Source organism: Barbus barbus (assembly GCF_936440315.1).
Source record: "Barbus barbus genome assembly, chromosome: 16".
NCBI classification, from domain to species: Eukaryota; Metazoa; Chordata; class Actinopteri; order Cypriniformes; family Cyprinidae; genus Barbus; species Barbus barbus.
This window is the reverse complement of record NC_136744.1, coordinates 29,396,590-29,413,219: the sequence shown is the minus strand read 5'-3', so window position 1 is coordinate 29,413,219 and position 16,630 is coordinate 29,396,590. Positions and strand designations below refer to the sequence as shown.

Sequence of the window (16,630 nt, the reverse complement as noted above, 5' to 3'; positions counted from 1 at the left end):
AGATAGATGTCATATTTAACATGGATGAAAGAATGCCACATGACTGGCAAATTACCTACAAATCATCTTTGCACTTGTTTAATTTTACTGTTATCTATTATTTCACTAAAGCCAAATCATCTATTTACTGATGTGCTTTTTGTCTGAAAATAATATATTCCATTATTTGTACTTTGAAGCAGCTGATAAATTGATACATTTCAATCAGACTCGATGTGATGATGAACTCTCCTAGATTGTTTCTGTGTTTTAATACTAAACTCTTTATCTTTGTCCAGGTTAAATAAATTACTTTGTCAACATCTATAAATACTTTTTTTGCATTTAACACTCTGATGCACTGATTAAATCACAAAAGACAGCAAAAGTCTTTTTTGAGAGAGTTAGACGTCTGACTGTTACAATCAGGGATATTATCAAGTAAAACTTAAAACATAAGAAAATATTTTTGTTACTTGAAATAAAATAACTTTTATTTCAGCTAGTTACCATACTAGTTATGGGGGGATAATAATAATAAAATTACCTTGACATTAAAAAAAATTACGAAAACACAAAATTAGGCTACTAAAACCTTAAAATTAAAACAGGAAATATACAAAATAAAACGTATAAAAAGTTATTAAAGGGATCATCGGATGCAAGTTGTTTGAACATAAATGTGTGTTGGAAGTGTGTGTACACATCCACCTTATAATGATAAAAATCCACCCAGTGTTTTTTATTTTATTTTATTATTATTATTGTGTCACTCCGGTGCAGGGGAAGACGAGATGTCTCCGATTAAGTGATTGAAGTGTTTTGTTGTTGGATGTAATAATGAATATAGCAGTCGTCATTTACTCCCGACATCTGAAATACATGATTTATTTTGGAATTGTCTGGGTTTAATCTTAAAATTAATTAAGATTAGTTACTCATAAAAAGTGAGTTTGACTTCAAAAACTCTGATTCTGTTGAAGTTTTGACATTACCATCGTGACCACAAAGTAGAGCAGTTGCACAATTTTTGTAGCTGTTCCTCATTTAACTTATAAAATGTTTTCCTGGATACCAAATAAATATCTCAATCAGTGCAGCAATAATTGAATATGATAATAAACATCTCGTTTAAACATTTTAAATGACTATCATTTCAGTTCATCAGAAAAACAGAAGGCTTACACCTAAATGTGTCTCAATTTAAAAAAAAAAAAATCTCCATTTTTGAAATCCCTGTGATTTTAATAAAAAAAATAAGACCACTTAATATTCCTGCCATTCAATATAAAAAATAAAAAAACTGTTGACGTTTGAAGTATCCCTGATTAAAGTTTTTATTTTTATTTATTTATTAAATGCCAGCAGATGGTTTTGATTATAATAAAATATTAAGAATGACAATCAGTTTATATATTTAAGCACTAAATTCAGTTCAAGCACATGACTAAACGACAAAATAGAGAAACAATGTCTCTTGCAAACAGCCTTTAATTTAGTCGAAATTAGACCGTACCGTGCAGATCATGACAGAGACAATAACATTCAATACTGGACTCATACTGACTTAGTGCATGTAGCAAAGTAAAAACAAATTGTGTTTATATGTATTATATAATTTCTCTGAATCACGTGTAAATACATTTGAGAAATGATCTTAGTTCAAATGAGTTCAAATGGAGGAAGGTTTCTACACAACATTTTAAAAATGAGGCCCCAGGTCAAAATCCAGGAACCAAAAGGCATTTTAAACATTCGTCAGAAGCACAGTGACTCCAGTCACATGAGAACCGGTAACGTAAACGTAATACAGAGTACTGTACCTTTTTAAAACTCAAATTAAACCAACAGAATCATATTCAAAGTTAGCTGGTTTTCTGGTAACTGGCTGAATTGTGCAGTTTTACATCAGTTAATTCAGTCGTCTGCTCCTTTCTCTTGCTTCGTCACAGACACCTGCTGCCTTTTCAGACTTTTTTCACACAGCTGGTAAAGTCTGGATTAATGATAATTTGATTAGCTCGGTTCAGATGTCTTGTTTAGCTCCACCTTCACTCTTCTTTACCTACACCTTTCCAAAAAAAAAAAAGATTTACAATTACACATCCCGCACATGACACACTATACGTTAACCATTTATTGCATGAATGATAACATAACAAAGGTTATTAACTTGCAATTTAAGTATAGAATTATGGGTAAGGGTCATTATGGTAAATTAGTATGTTAAAGCTAGTACCACAGGTGAAGTATCCTTATCTATATTCTGTCATCTGTCATTTATTTTCCTTTGGCTCTAATCCAGCCACATGCCTCCTGTTTCTGAACCCGAGTCAAATGCTTCAGATACTTCAGATCGCTGACATGCACATGCAAATCAGTATGTTGAGACTGATAAATACTACAGTACGTTCACTAACCCATCGCATTGTCCTGTATATCCACATTTTTGAATACTACCTTATAGTAAGTCACACCCTACAGAAAAAAACTGTTTCCTCAAATATACAATATAAAAGTGGCACAGCTTAAACTGAGAACAGTTTAGAGAAATAGAAGCTAAGCTGTTTTCCGTGTCATCGCTCTATATGTGTGTGAAATGGCAAAAGCCAGAATTTCAGTGGCTGAGGACCAGTTCGTCTGTTCAGTTTGTCTGGATCTCCTTATGAATCCAGTGACCATCCCATGTGGACACAGTTACTGCATGAACTGTATTACAAGCCACTGGAATCAGGAAGATCGGAAGGGAATCTACAGCTGTCCACAGTGCAGAAAGACCTTCACATTGAGACCTGATTTAGGCAAGAATGTGATGATTGCTGAAATGGTTGAGAAACTAAAGAAGACAGAGCATCGAATGGCTGTTCCCACCGGACCTGGAGACGTGAAGTGTGACGTCTGTACTGGACGGAAAAACAAAGCGACCAAGTCCTGTTTGGTGTGTCTGAACTCTTACTGTCAAACTCATTTTGAACATCATGAGGAGTTTCACCCTCGTAAACGACACAAAGAGATCAATGCCACTGGACGACTGAAGCACATGATCTGCCAAAAACACGATAAGATTCTAGAGGTTTTCTGTTGCAACGACAAGAAATATATTTGTGTTCTGTGTACATTGGATGAACACAGAAACCACGAGACTGTATCAGCTGCAGAAGAAAAGACTAAGATGCAGGTATGACATTGAAATTAAACTACTAATTTATATACAAATAAGGGCGAATGTACAGTCAACTTGTTACATTTTCAAGCTTGTTTAGAATGTTGATGGTAGCCATTGAATTCCAATGTATTTTTTTTTTTCCATACATTGAAAGTCAATAGTTACCGTCAACTGTTTGGTTACCAACATTCTTCAAAACATCATCGTTTATATTCAACAGAATAAAGAAACTCATACAGATTTGAAAGTGGAGGGTGAGTAAATTATACTCCTCCTCCCAAAAATGAAAATTCCCTCATCATTTCCTCACCCTCATGCCGCCCCAGATGTATATGACTTTCTTTGAGATTTTTAGAATAATAATCCATCTCAGTACGCCCAATGCAAGTGGAATGGACGCTCAAAATTGATGCTTCAAAAAAAATATGATGTAAATCCACAAGACCCCTTATGATTCTCAGGGAGGGGCTCTGATGAAGTTTCAGTTGTGGGGGGTGTAGCTTGTAGAGGTGGGGTTTATCCCTGGATAAGTGTTGCCAGTGACAGTGGATTATAAGGAAATATCTGACTGACAAAATTCTGAGGGCCTTTATTGAACTGCATGTAAACAAAACAGCAGCCTCTGTTTGGCCACATATTGCTTATGATTAATATTAAAAGGTTACAAATATGTTTCCAAGAAAGTTAATCAAGCACAAATAAAATCATAAGGACATTTTCTCTTAACATTGAGAAAGTATATCAAATAAGTTCCTTTTAAAGATGTTTTGTCCTAACATTTGAAGATAATCTTTCCGTATTTTTTCATTCACGATGTGAATGCTACAACCTACTAAAACTGATTTCAAATTCAGTCATTTACGTAATGATGTTGAGATATTCTGTTACCTTTTGGTCATTTGTGTCTGACAGGGTCATTTGAGGGAAATGCAGAGAACAATCCAGCAGAGAATCCAGAAGAAAGAGATGAAGCTTCAGGAACTGAGAGGGACTGCTGAGTCTCATAAGGTGTGTTTGCAGAAGGAGAGCGATGGTGGACTGTTAAAAGAAGTTTGAGACTCTCTTCATCTGCTGAAGAACTTTCTCATTGATTGTGATGCATGTCCCATCAGCGATCTGCACAGGCGGCAGTGGAGGACAGCGAGAAGATCTTCTCTGATCTCATTCGCTCCATTGAGAGAAGCCGCTCTGAGGTGACACAGCTGATCAGAGCTCAGGAAAGAGCTTCAGTGAGTCGAGCTGAAGAACTGCTGGAGCAGCTGAAGCAGGAGATCGCGGATCTGAGGAGGAATAAGGCTCAACTGGAGCAGCTTTCAGATACATATGATCATATCCATTTGCTCCAGGTAACATCATCGAATTTGGGTCACGACAGTCATTCTTATTATGAATGGTGTTATATAGAAAAGCTCTGTGGTGATTCTTCAAATTGGTGAATTTTCATTTTTAAGTATTTCTGTTTTATCTGATGTTTGTCTTTTTGTCTGTGTAGAGTTTCCAGTCCCTCTCTCTCTCTGGATCTTCAAAATTACCCAGAATCATCATCAGTTCTGTCCCCTCTTTTGATGAAGTTGGGAAATCCGTCTCTAAAATCAGAGACCAACTAAATCAATACTGCAGAGAGGCGATCGACAACATATCTGGTTCAGGTAAATGAATCAGGCATTCATCTATTCGTTAATGTTAATTCGGCATTGATGGATTAGTATATATTTTTCTCTCAACATGATTAAATATTAAATATCAGATGTCTTTTGGTTTTCCTAGTGAAACACATTCAGATCGTTCTTGGCCCTGATTTTGAGACCAGAGAGGAATACTTGGGATGTAAGTTTTGATCTTAAGGTGTATCCCTTTGATCTTAAGGTGTATCCCTTTGATCTTAAGGTTTATCTAATAAAAACAAGATTATGTTCTAAATACTGAAAGATTATCTACTTATGTTTTTTTAGATTCCCTTCAGTTCCCTTTGGATCCAAACACGATTAACAAAAACCTCAGTCTGTGTGATAAGAGCAGGACGATTACTAGCACTCATACAGACCAGCCGTATCCTGATCATCCAGACAGATTTGATTCTGTATCTCAGGTGTTGTGTAGAGAGAGTGTGTCTGGACGCTGTTACTGGGAGGTTGACTACGGTCAGAGTGAACGTTTGGGTGTATCAGTGTCCTATAAGAGCATCAGTAGGAAGGGACGTGGCAATGAGTGTAAGTTTGGACATAATAATAAGTCCTGGATATTGTTGTGTTCTCCCCCCAAATACATATTCCTGCACAATAACATTAAGACTAAACTCATCGTAGCATCCAGCTCCTCTAGAATAGGAGTGTATGTGGATCACGGTGCAGGAGTTCTGTCCTTCTACAGCGTCTCTGACACAATGACCCTCATTCATAAAGTCCACACCACATTCACTCAGCCTCTCTATCCGGGGTTCTCTTTGGGCAGCAATGCAACAGTGAAACTATGTAATGTCAAAACATAAATTATATCCAATCAATAACACTGACATATGTTAATGTACCATTGGAAATCAGTAAATGTGAGATGGGTTATGGGTTTTAAAGGCAAAATGCTCCCATGGGGTAAAACGCCCCCCTACTGTTTTTCCCAAAATTACCACAAGATAAAGTCAAGATCAATTTTTATTGTAGCCATGGTCTACGTTGACGAGTGATGTAGAAAACAACAAGCTTTAAAACACTTTTTTTCTTACTACCGGTACATCACCAGTGTAAGCTTCATGGTGAAAACCATCACAGTTATATATGATATGAGTACAGTAGGGAGTAGGCTACGTGTTATTTAATAAAAATATTATTATATTTTCAGAATGACAATTTTTTCTCAAACATAGTCTGTGGGGTAAAACGACCAACTAAATATTGATTATATTCTTTTTTTAATTTTAAGCTAAAACTGCCTGTAAATGTTTAAAGCAAAGTGCTTTGTCAGACTGGGGGGCATTATACCTCACTTATACCTCATTATAAAACGCCTCCTTGGCACAAATTCAATTTTTGTAAAAAATCGAATAACTTAAACTCTGGACATTTTTCATACTTGGTTGCATGGTTTCATCTTGGGACTTGGTTTCATACTTGGTACATTTTTCATAATATATGTAATTGTAATTGACAATTTTTCTGAACACATTTAACTATTGTTTCACTGAAAGAAAGACACAATCCTTTCCCCCCCCACTCTATCCTAAATATTACAGCTGAACAATTATAACTTAGGATGTATGCAAATCATTTTTGTAATTTGAATCCAAACCAATAATTAATTCAGAAAAGTGTAGCCTAATGTTACCTTAATCTTATTCATTTTGTTTCATATTAAAATTCAATCTTCTGTTGATATTTTATGTAGCCTATATCTTGTTTATTTTTGTCTATAGAGCTCAGTAAAGTAGCTACAAAGCTCTGCGAGAATTATAAATTAACCACGAGTCTTCGATCGATCAGATTAATAAAACCGTAAACAACAAGAGTACCAAAGTTTCTGGGGTGTTGTATCATTGGATATGATATCTTTTTATTTTCAACTGTATGTGGCATTTAATTCAATGTAAAATCTTGGGGCTTCTCTCTGGGTGACCTTAGGCTACATGAAGTTAAGACTAAAAATATTAATTAGATGGATTTTACTAGCGTCATCACGATCTTTTATTGTGTTATTAAACACATTATTATCATATCAGCAAAATCCAATTTCGATCGACCACTAATTAGTGTGAGAATTAGTAGGCTAGCATAACCAATTTCATCAGGTGTTTTAAACTTGCTGTTAGGCCTAACCGGTTTAATGTGCCTCTTTAATTGAGTACAGGAATCTGAAATTGTAGTGTTTTGTTCTGTATGGACATACTTGCAGGTCTTTAAAACGGTCTTAAATTTGACTTTCTGCACATAACCTGTTGAAGTTTGGACATTACCATCGTGACCACAAAGTGGTGCAGTTGCTCAGTGTTTGTAGCTATTCCGCACTTAACTTAATTGCTAAAAACTGTTTCCTGCAAACCTATGTAACAAATATCAAAATTAGTGCAGCAGTAATGTTTACTTCAATGCTGCTAATTAGATTGCTCTACCATAATTTTGTTGTATAAGCATATGCAATGACATGGAAGTCGTGGCCTAATGGTTAGAGAGTCGGACTCGTAATCGAAAGGTTGCGGGTTCGAGTCTCCGGCCGGCAGGGATTGTAGGTGGGGGGAGTGAATGTCCAGCGCTCTCTCCACCCTCAATACCACGACTGAGGTGCCCTTGAGCAAGGCACCGAACCCTCAACTGCTCCCCAGGCGCTGCAGCATGGCTGCCCACTGCTCCGTGTGTGTGTGTGTGTGTGTGCATTTGTTCACTACTCACTGCTGTGTGTGTGCACTTAGATGGGTTAAACGCAGAGCACCAATTTCGAGTATGGGTCACCATACTTGACAATACGTCACGACTTTACTTTTACTTTACAATAAAGATCAAATCAATCTATTTATAATGCTTGCCGAAACCTATGTGGCTGAATGCAGAAAAGGTGAGAAAAATAATCCACTTAATATTCTGCTGTTCAATATTTAAAATATTTTGATGACATTTGATGTAAAATGACTAAGTATTCTATAATAAAGTTTTTTATTTTTTTATTTTTTTATTTTTTTATTAAATACCAGCAGATAGTCTTGCTTATAATAATATAGTATGGTTGACAATCAGTTTATATTAATGCTAAATTCAATTCAAGCACATGACTTAACTTTGCCAGCACACACACACACACACACACACACACACACAAACAGAAATACTAATTGTTATAATTGTTTCAGAATATTTTTTTAAAAGAGAAACCATGTCTATAAAGCAAACAAAATCTTTAATTTAGTCAAAATTAGACCATACCGTGCAGGTCATGACAGACAATAACATTCAATACTGGACTTGCACTGACCTAGTGTATGTAGCAAAGTAAAGCTGTAGAATTGCAGATGACATTCCCATGATGCATCTGCCAGCTCACAGTCCTGAATAAACATGCCGAAAGTTCACTTCCTCGCTGGCATTGGGTGTATTTCAGTATGAACAGACAATCTGATCAGAACTGAAGCAGTGATGAGAAGTAACATGCATAGATGTGCAGCTTGATTCTCAAAGATCAGGTCAAAATGCAGAAACTCGTCCCAGAAGCAAAAGGCTTTTTAAACATTCCTCAGAGGCACAGTGACTCCAGTCACGTGAGGCATTAATGTAAATGTAATACAGAGTACTGTACCTTTTTAAAAATGAAATTAAACCAACAGAGTCATATTTAAAATGAGCTGGTTTTCTGGTAACTGTGGTTGAGTTTTAAACCTCCATTAATTCAATCTTCCACTCCTTTCTCTTGCTTCGTCACGGACACCCCTTGCCTTTTCCAACTCTTCTCTTTTTCCACGCAGCTGGTAACCAGGAAAAGTCTGGATTAATGATCATTTGATTAGCTTGGTTCAGACGGCTTGTTTAGCTCCACCTTCACTCCTTTCTCACCAGCACCTTTCCAAAAAGACAACCATAAGAAGGAAAGAAAGTTAACATTACCTTCAGAATTTTGACACAATTTTTTATTTTAGCTTGCACAAAACATGCTTGTTTGGTTTTGAGAAATGAAAATTTGCTGAAAATGTATCATCCAAGATGTAGAGGAGTTTGTTTCTTCATCAGGTTTGTAGAAATGTGTCTCAGCAATGGATGCTCTGCAGTGAATGGGTGCCGTCAGAATGAGAGTCCAAACAGCTGATAAAAACATCACAATAATCCACTCCAGTCCATCATAAAAATGTTTTAACTTTAAACTGTCGCTTCAGGCCTAAATAGAGCCTGTAATCAATATTAATGCTTCTTCCAGTGAAAAAGTTCATCTCCTGTTGTCTCTGACATCCAAATCCACCCACGTATTGGTTTTGGCTTGTAAACATTGCTTGATCTGTGCAGATTTCGCTCCTGATTCAGACAAGACAACTTTTTTTTTTCACTAGAGAAAGGAATATTATGGGCTGAGGAGTCATATTTTAGCAGAGGACTGATGTTAAAACACCTTAACAATGGACTTTTTTTTACAAACGCACAGCTTTTGTCTTCTCCAGATGTTAACTGATGGACTGGAGTGGTGTGGATTATTGTGATGTTTTTATCAGCTGTTTGGACTCTCATTCTGACGGCACCCATTCACTGCAGAGCATCCATTGCTGAGCGTCTGATGGTATGCTACATTTCTCCAAATCTGAAACTCATCTACATCTTAGTTGGCCTTTTGTGGTTTGAACGGTCAAAATGAAGACTGCTTAAATCTTTCTTTTGTGTTCCACAGAGTTTTTTTGGGGTGGTGATGAACTAACTTACCTGTTAGGTACTTTTCTTTAGCTTTCGCCCTCTCATCAGCATCAAAATACCACACGGTAATAGCATATCTACACAATGAGAAAGACAAAGTTTATGAGGACTAGACCAAAAACATAATGTGAGAAGAAAATTCATTGCATGTGTAGAGTGTGTTTGTCATGTGCTTCATCAATGATGATGATGATGATGATAACCTTGTTGCATATGCAGGCTGGACTTCATGAGGGTTTCGTCTATCAGACCAGAATAAAACCAAACGGTCAAATTTGGGTTCGATGTCTGCAAACTGTGCTTTACCCTCTGGAAATATCCGCAGTACGCCCCCATTTTCCTGAAGACACGAATAACACAGAAATCAATTATGAGATCAGGTTTATCATTAGACAAATCATCAAAAACCTGAATTACTTAAAATTCTCATTGTGACAATACCCACAACAAACAATTAGTGTGATTACATGCAGTGTTTACATGTAAAATACAGACGATAATGTCAATTAGGACAGAAAATTATTTGTGTGAAAATAATCAGTTTGTAAAAATGAGCAAACATTGTATTTACAGAAGAGCACATGAAATGGAAATATGTTGTGTTCTAGTCAACTTGACAGAGGATTTTCTTTTTCGAAAAGTGTTATCACATTTGACTAAAACTTAATGATTTTGCTCACACAGGATATAACAACCCCCCAAAATTGGGTATTTTTTCTTGCATTTAAACTTCCTTAAACTAAATGTTTTGGCCCATAGACTTTCATTGTAAATGCATTACTGTAAAAGCAATTGTAGTTTTTCTCTAGCTTTGTCTCTAATGCAGTTATCAGTCATATTAAACTAACGTGACTACTGACAATATAGTCGACTCAGCAGTGCGTGACTGGAGCTTTTTTAGTGATAATGATAAATTCCATTAGCAGAAATAACAGAGCGACACAAACAATGAGAGGCCAGGTCTGCAGGAGGTTAGGTTAGGATAGGAAACGGCAGCGGAGTGCGGCCTTCCTGAAGAGGGACGAGAGGAAAAGGCCACATGCTGGATAAAGAGCCGTACGCGAGCGCAGGGAGCAGACTGCTGAGGGTGCGAGAATCAACCTTTCACACGTACGATCCGCACGCACAGCACATTTCTCTCCGGGGAGCTGAACACACGCTTTATGCAGGTACATAGTGAATGCTCACATATGCACAACAGTGCAAAATCATCAGGGAAACACGCTTGAAAATGCTGTGAAGTGCAGTTATTGTAGTTTTTTCCTGCTGTGCTTTAAAAAAAGGTTTATTGTAGTTCTCCTAATATGAATATTATACCATCACAATCATTATGACCCAACTTATCTTGTATCTGACAACAGGCAAAAAAATTGAGACTTATTTTAGACAATATTGTAGTTTTTATTAATATTTTGAATAAATTTTTTGTTATAGTTTGTCATTTTTAGTTATGTCTATATAGTTTTAAAACTTTAGTTTGATTTTACTTTTAGTACATCAAGTTAAACTAAATAAAAATGAGAAATATTATTTTTTAAATACATTTATATAAAGTTTAATTTTAGTTAATGCTTTAGTCATTTTTGTTGTCTTTTTTAGTTTTAGTTATGTCTATATAGTTTTAAATCTTTAGTTTGATTTTACTTTATTTTAGTAAGATGAAATTAAAAATTAAAGTTTATTTTTTATATAACATTTTGATATAAAGTTTAAAAGTGTAAAGTTTCACATTTATATTTTAAAGTTTAAATTTAATTTCAAGTAACAAATGTTTTATGGTTTTAATTTTAGACAACTATAATAATTCTGATTTGAGAACAGACATATGACTGAATATATTTATCCTTTTTAAAATGTATAAACTTGCCATTTTTAATCATGTTTCTGATATGGCATAATTCAAATGTATTGCATAATAATTGTTAATGGAAAGAATTTTTTACTATAATAAAAACGAGCAAAACATAGCATAATGCAATAAAAAAATGCAATTTTTGCAAGAAATATGCAATCATCACAGCATATAAACTGAAAAACTATAAAAATAAATTAATAAATGTAAGAATTAAATAAAATTATTATATAGCAATTGCAATATCAGTTACTATATAATTATTATATTAATCTGTTGAAATTAAAATATGGTGGTTGAAAACCAACTAGTACAATATTAAATATAAAAATTACAATATTAATTCCTTAAATGACATACTCCGAAAAGAAAGAGAGAAACAGGGAGAAAGAGAGAGAATGAGCTTCCTTTTTCCTATGAGAAAAAAAATCAAGATCCATAATATTTTTTTGGCTGTATAGCAGGGGTAAAGTATTAAAATTTGTAATTTAACTCAAATCATTTGTGCTTTCAGAAAATCTAGCCTTGAAAAAGACTAAGTGTCAAATGAAACAAAAGCAAGCAACTAATGGTGGATATTATGTACGAAGCCGAACTGGAATAGAGTCTGAACAAGACAACAAACAAACATAGTTTGATAGGACATGCATGCGATCTTTATAAAGTAAACTGCATTAATTGCATGGTTCGCGTTTTCTCTTTTAACGAGTCTCGTGTCTCATTTCCGTGACTCGTGAGCTGTTTTAGGATTTCTCCTCCTGGTTTTCTCTGGAGATTACAATCGGCGAGGTTCATGGGATTAGGCTGAAATGATGCAGGCGACGCTGGACATTCAGCATTCTTTAAAAACCGCAAGGCCTTAAAATCTTCCAGAATAGGGTGCAATATGGACCAAACATCATTGTTCAAATTAAAAGTCAGATTGCAAGATTTGTTCAGATCATACTCTTTTAACATTAAGACAAAACTTTTGATGTTACAGATGACTTGCGTACCTTGGCATCCCAATTCGTATTAAGGTAATATATGCATGTGACACATCTCCCATCACCGTTTGGGTTGTCCACATGGCGCACATAACCAGTGCCTTTCCCCGGATAACATGCCACCATCGCCTGTGAACAAAACAGACAAAACGGTCAGATACACTCATATTTAATGCATTTTTGCTCTTTTTTTAGTTTTCATATGTAAACTTCATATCCCACATTTTTTATTATTTATGGGAATCCAAAAAAATATTTTCCCTAAAATAGTAGTAAAAAACAAACAAACATGTTTTGTTATCCATTCTTTTTATTAATAAATTCAAATTCAATGCAGTTAAGTCAGACAAATATGCACGTGCATCTTGAAAAGTGAATGTTTTGGAAAGTGTTACGCCATGTTTTTGTGCCAACTAGTGGTTTAGAGCAGGGTCGTAACCACCATAGACCTTGAGGAGGACAATTGTTATTATTTAAAAAAAAAAATCACATCGTTTTCGAAATAGACAACTCTGAAAATACAATACTGATATGATGACCACAGCTACTGAAAGAGCTTACAGGTGGCGATGGATATAAGTATAGGTTTAAACCAAATGCTGTACCATGGATTTTTCCCCACAAGGAGTCTAAACGCCCCGAATATCGAGGGAAATCCACGCTGAGAAACCCCTCTAGCAGCCAGGCGTCAGCATGTTTACATCCTAACCGATGGCATCTAGCGTTTGTAAGCTCTTTCAGTAGCTGTGTAAGACTTCATATGGCCATACCAGTGGTGAAATTATTCTATATAGAAACGTCTTAATGCAGCCACATGCAGAATAAAGCCTTCTGAAGCTAAATCCACATGACTTCTCCTTTGCACAAATCAGCAAATTAGGTCAAAAGTCGGTAAAAGCAGGACTCTCTCCGTATGCATTGTTTGCATAGATCCACTCACTCAAACTATGAAGTGCACAGAGAGGCTATTGTAATGCTGCATCCCATAAAGACATATCACATGTTACAGTCAAATCTAAGAGACTGCCAGCATCATTTACTAACCTTCAGCTCATTTCAAACCTCTATGGTTTTCTTTCTTCCGTGGAACTCAAAAGGAGAAGTGTTAATAAATGTTCACTGCTCTTTTTACAATGATAAATGTCAATAACACCAATGGTTGTCATGCATCTCGTATCCAGCAAGTCTGAATTAGATTTAGAGCTAAGAATGACCTGTTTCTCACAGAAAGCTATCGTAAGTAATAAAACAGATTACTGAAGTGCATTTAACAAGAAAATGCTATTTCAGTCTTTCTAACCTTCATGTTGTCATTTTAACCCAGAAAGGATTTTGTCAGCCTGATAACAATAAGAACGCGCTGACAAAGATAACTAACAGTTTCTTAGCGCTTTGTGTTAAACCACTCTCCCTCGAGAAAACTTTATATATGTCTGCAGATAAATGCAGTGATGGACAGCTGTCTTTCCTCAGTCGATTGTGTTTGGATGTCATGATTTCTCATTGTGGTGGTGATAGTATGATAAACCAGTTTCACTAATTGATTTGATCAGAAGTAATTACATCAGATTAGATCATGTGAGGCAGATAACGACGTTCTGTGATCAAATACTATCAACTTAACCACCCAGTGCATGTAGTTATAACTGCTTAGGGTTTATCATGGATTCCCTGCCAGCAAATTAACACATAGTAAAAATCAAATAGTGTTTTTATTGTTCGAATAATAATTAGAGACTGAATATTCGACTATTCCTGCACATATAGATATACGATAAAAGCATACTTTCACACACAAGCTATGTGTTTACTGTCGTTGCAAATGTATTTTTAATTCTCCAAGCCTTCAAAGACAGCCTGAAACTGTTAGTTTCTGTCCATCTGTCTACAAGACTCTGTTAGTACTTCATAATAATACTAGTTAAGCAGGTTTATTAGTTAAATAAAATGTAAAACCTTAACTTTTTTTTTTACTTGAAATAAAATATATAAAAAATAAACTTATTTTATTTCAGCTAGTTGTCTAAGCAACATCTCATTTTTCTTTAGTTTAACTTGATACTGAAATCATTCAAACTAACTGAAACAGAAATCAATAAAAAAAAAAAAACTTAAAAAAAAATAAAAATACTAAAACGAAATTGTAAATAAAAAAAATGGAAAATATTTCTTATTTACAGTTAACTTGACGTACTAAGCTCACTACAACTGAAATAAAAACAAATATGAATACAAATTGCATGAAAACTTTTAAAAAAGGGAAAATATTTCTAATTTTCATTTAGTTTAACTTGTACTAAATTCACTAAAACTGAAATAAAAATAAAAAAATACAAATTAAAATATTAATAAACATTGTATAAATAACAAAAAATACTAAAACTACAATTTAAATAAAAATTGAAAAACTAATTAAAATATCAATAAAAACTATAATAGTATCTCATTTATACTAAAATAACTCTGTTAAGCGCTAATATTTCATAGGAAAAGAGCAGAGTGAATGTGATTAGAAATCTGTGTGTTTGGCAAAGCTACAGAGCTTGACAGATTCTTTATAATCTCTTTAACTCAGAAATATTTGCCAAGATAAAGCTTTAGACAAGAGGCACGGAGACTTAACTCGCTCAATTAAATAAAAGTTAAATGCCAGAGAAAAAAGCAAGACCTTGGTTACAGCATTGTGGGCTGACTGAAGGACTGCAGAAGAGTGCGGTGATGCTGAGAGCACTAAACATCAAGGTAACTCGCATGATCATTTGTATCCTTGAATATGAAAGAGTTAGCTGGGGTGAGATGGGTCAGTCGCTCTCACATACTCAGGGACAGTGCGAAGGAGGCCGACCCGAGAGATCAGAGGTCACACACAAGGAGAAACTTATGCTGAGGCCTGAGAGAGGAAAGACAGGGATATACAAATGCAAATGTGGCCTTAACTCCCACTGACTGTATACTTTACACTATTTAGAATAATAGTGAAGTCATCAAACTCTGAATGTACACTCTCAGAAAAAAGGTACAAAAGCTGTCACTGGGGCGGTACCTTTTCAAAAGGTGCTAATGTGTTCCTTTAGGGTGAATAAGGTACAAAAGTGGAACTTTTGAGAAGGCATCACCCCAATAACAGCTTTATTTCTGAGAGAGATGTATGGGACTCAATCATGTGATCACAATGTGTCAAGTAAGTATCATTGATATACTATTATAATTTTTGCCAATATTTTGAATTAGATTTTTTTCACATTATCCATTTTAGATAATGTTTTAGTAATTTTGTTGTGAGATTTTTGACATTTTTATTTAAATGTCTATAAAGTTTTAGTTTATTTAGTTATTTGTACAAAAGTGAAATTGTGAAGTTATTTTTAGTTAACATTTATTTTAATAAAAATTTTACATTTATAGTTTTTTATTCTTTCAACTTAAACTAAACAAAAATGAGAAACTGTGCTTTAGCAAATAACTGAAATAAAATAAGCTCACGCGTATGCATGAAACACAACAACGATGCGATGTGTATCTAGGTGTGAGACGGGTACCAATGGCCAGGATATTATAGACAAAAGAATAATGATTAGCAGCAGTTCAGAGTCAAGTATCATGTTTGCAAAACAAAAGAACCAGTCATTTCCATAATCAGTCCTTTAAGTGTGAATGGCTCATGGTCTGAAAACTTTTGCATGATGTGGAAAAATATATTGGAGTCATCTCAATAACACAAACCTGTTTGTTACTTTATTTTATTGGTGTTCATTTAATTTTTTTAAACTGGATAAATTATTACACCTTTTTATATTTTTATGGAGTGTCATGATTTGATAAAAACAACTCCGGGTCGTCGACAATTTTCTTGCAATGTTATATCAGTTCGTTCTTCGATTTCGTTTGAACTTTGAAGTATAGTTGAAGTTTTTTGGGGAAGTCGTGGCCTAATGGTTAGAGAGTCGGACTTGTAATCGAAAGGTTGCGAGTTCGAGCCCCCGGCAGGCAGGAATTGTAGGTGGGGGGAGTGAATGTCGCTCTCTCCACCCTCAATACCACGACTGAGGTGCCCTTGAGCAAGGCACCGAACCCCCAATTGCTCCCCGGGCGCCGCAGCATGGCTGCCCACTGTCCGGGTGTGTGTTCACGGTGTGTGTGTGTGTGTGTGTGTGTGTGTGTGTGCATTTGTTCACTACTCACTGCTGTGTGTGTGCACTTGGATGGGTTAAACGCAGAGCACCAATTTCGAGTATGGGTCACCATACTTGACAATACGTCACGACTTTACTTTACT

At 35.2% G+C, this 16,630-nt stretch overlaps 2 protein-coding genes across 2 annotated transcripts in view; one reads left to right on the top strand and one right to left on the bottom strand.

Annotated features, from left to right (window-relative positions):
• Positions 1-2,578: 2,578 nt before the first annotated feature.
• LOC306882585 (E3 ubiquitin/ISG15 ligase TRIM25-like) lies at positions 2,579-5,633 on the top strand (the record flags this gene model as incomplete). The annotated part of the gene is made up of 6 exons (XM_079437303.1): positions 2,579-3,157; positions 4,058-4,153; positions 4,258-4,491; positions 4,638-4,794; positions 4,913-4,972; positions 5,314-5,633. 6 exons carry the CDS (start codon positions 2,579-2,581, stop codon positions 5,631-5,633), a joined length of 1,446 nt encoding a protein of 481 aa, XP_079293429.1.
• Positions 5,634-7,811: 2,178 nt separating this feature from the next.
• Positions 7,812-16,630, bottom strand: part of LOC306882884 (egl nine homolog 1-like) — a 12,095-nt gene continuing 3,276 nt past the window's right edge. Inside the window, exons 2-5 of the mRNA XM_079437874.1 lie at positions 12,364-12,483; positions 9,720-9,856; positions 9,526-9,593; positions 7,812-8,679 (exon numbers count right to left, since the gene is read on the bottom strand). Of these exons, the coding sequence (XP_079294000.1) occupies positions 8,624-8,679; positions 9,526-9,593; positions 9,720-9,856; positions 12,364-12,483 (381 nt within the window). The 3' untranslated portion in view covers positions 7,812-8,623. The remainder of the gene's footprint in view (positions 8,680-9,525; positions 9,594-9,719; positions 9,857-12,363; positions 12,484-16,630) is intronic.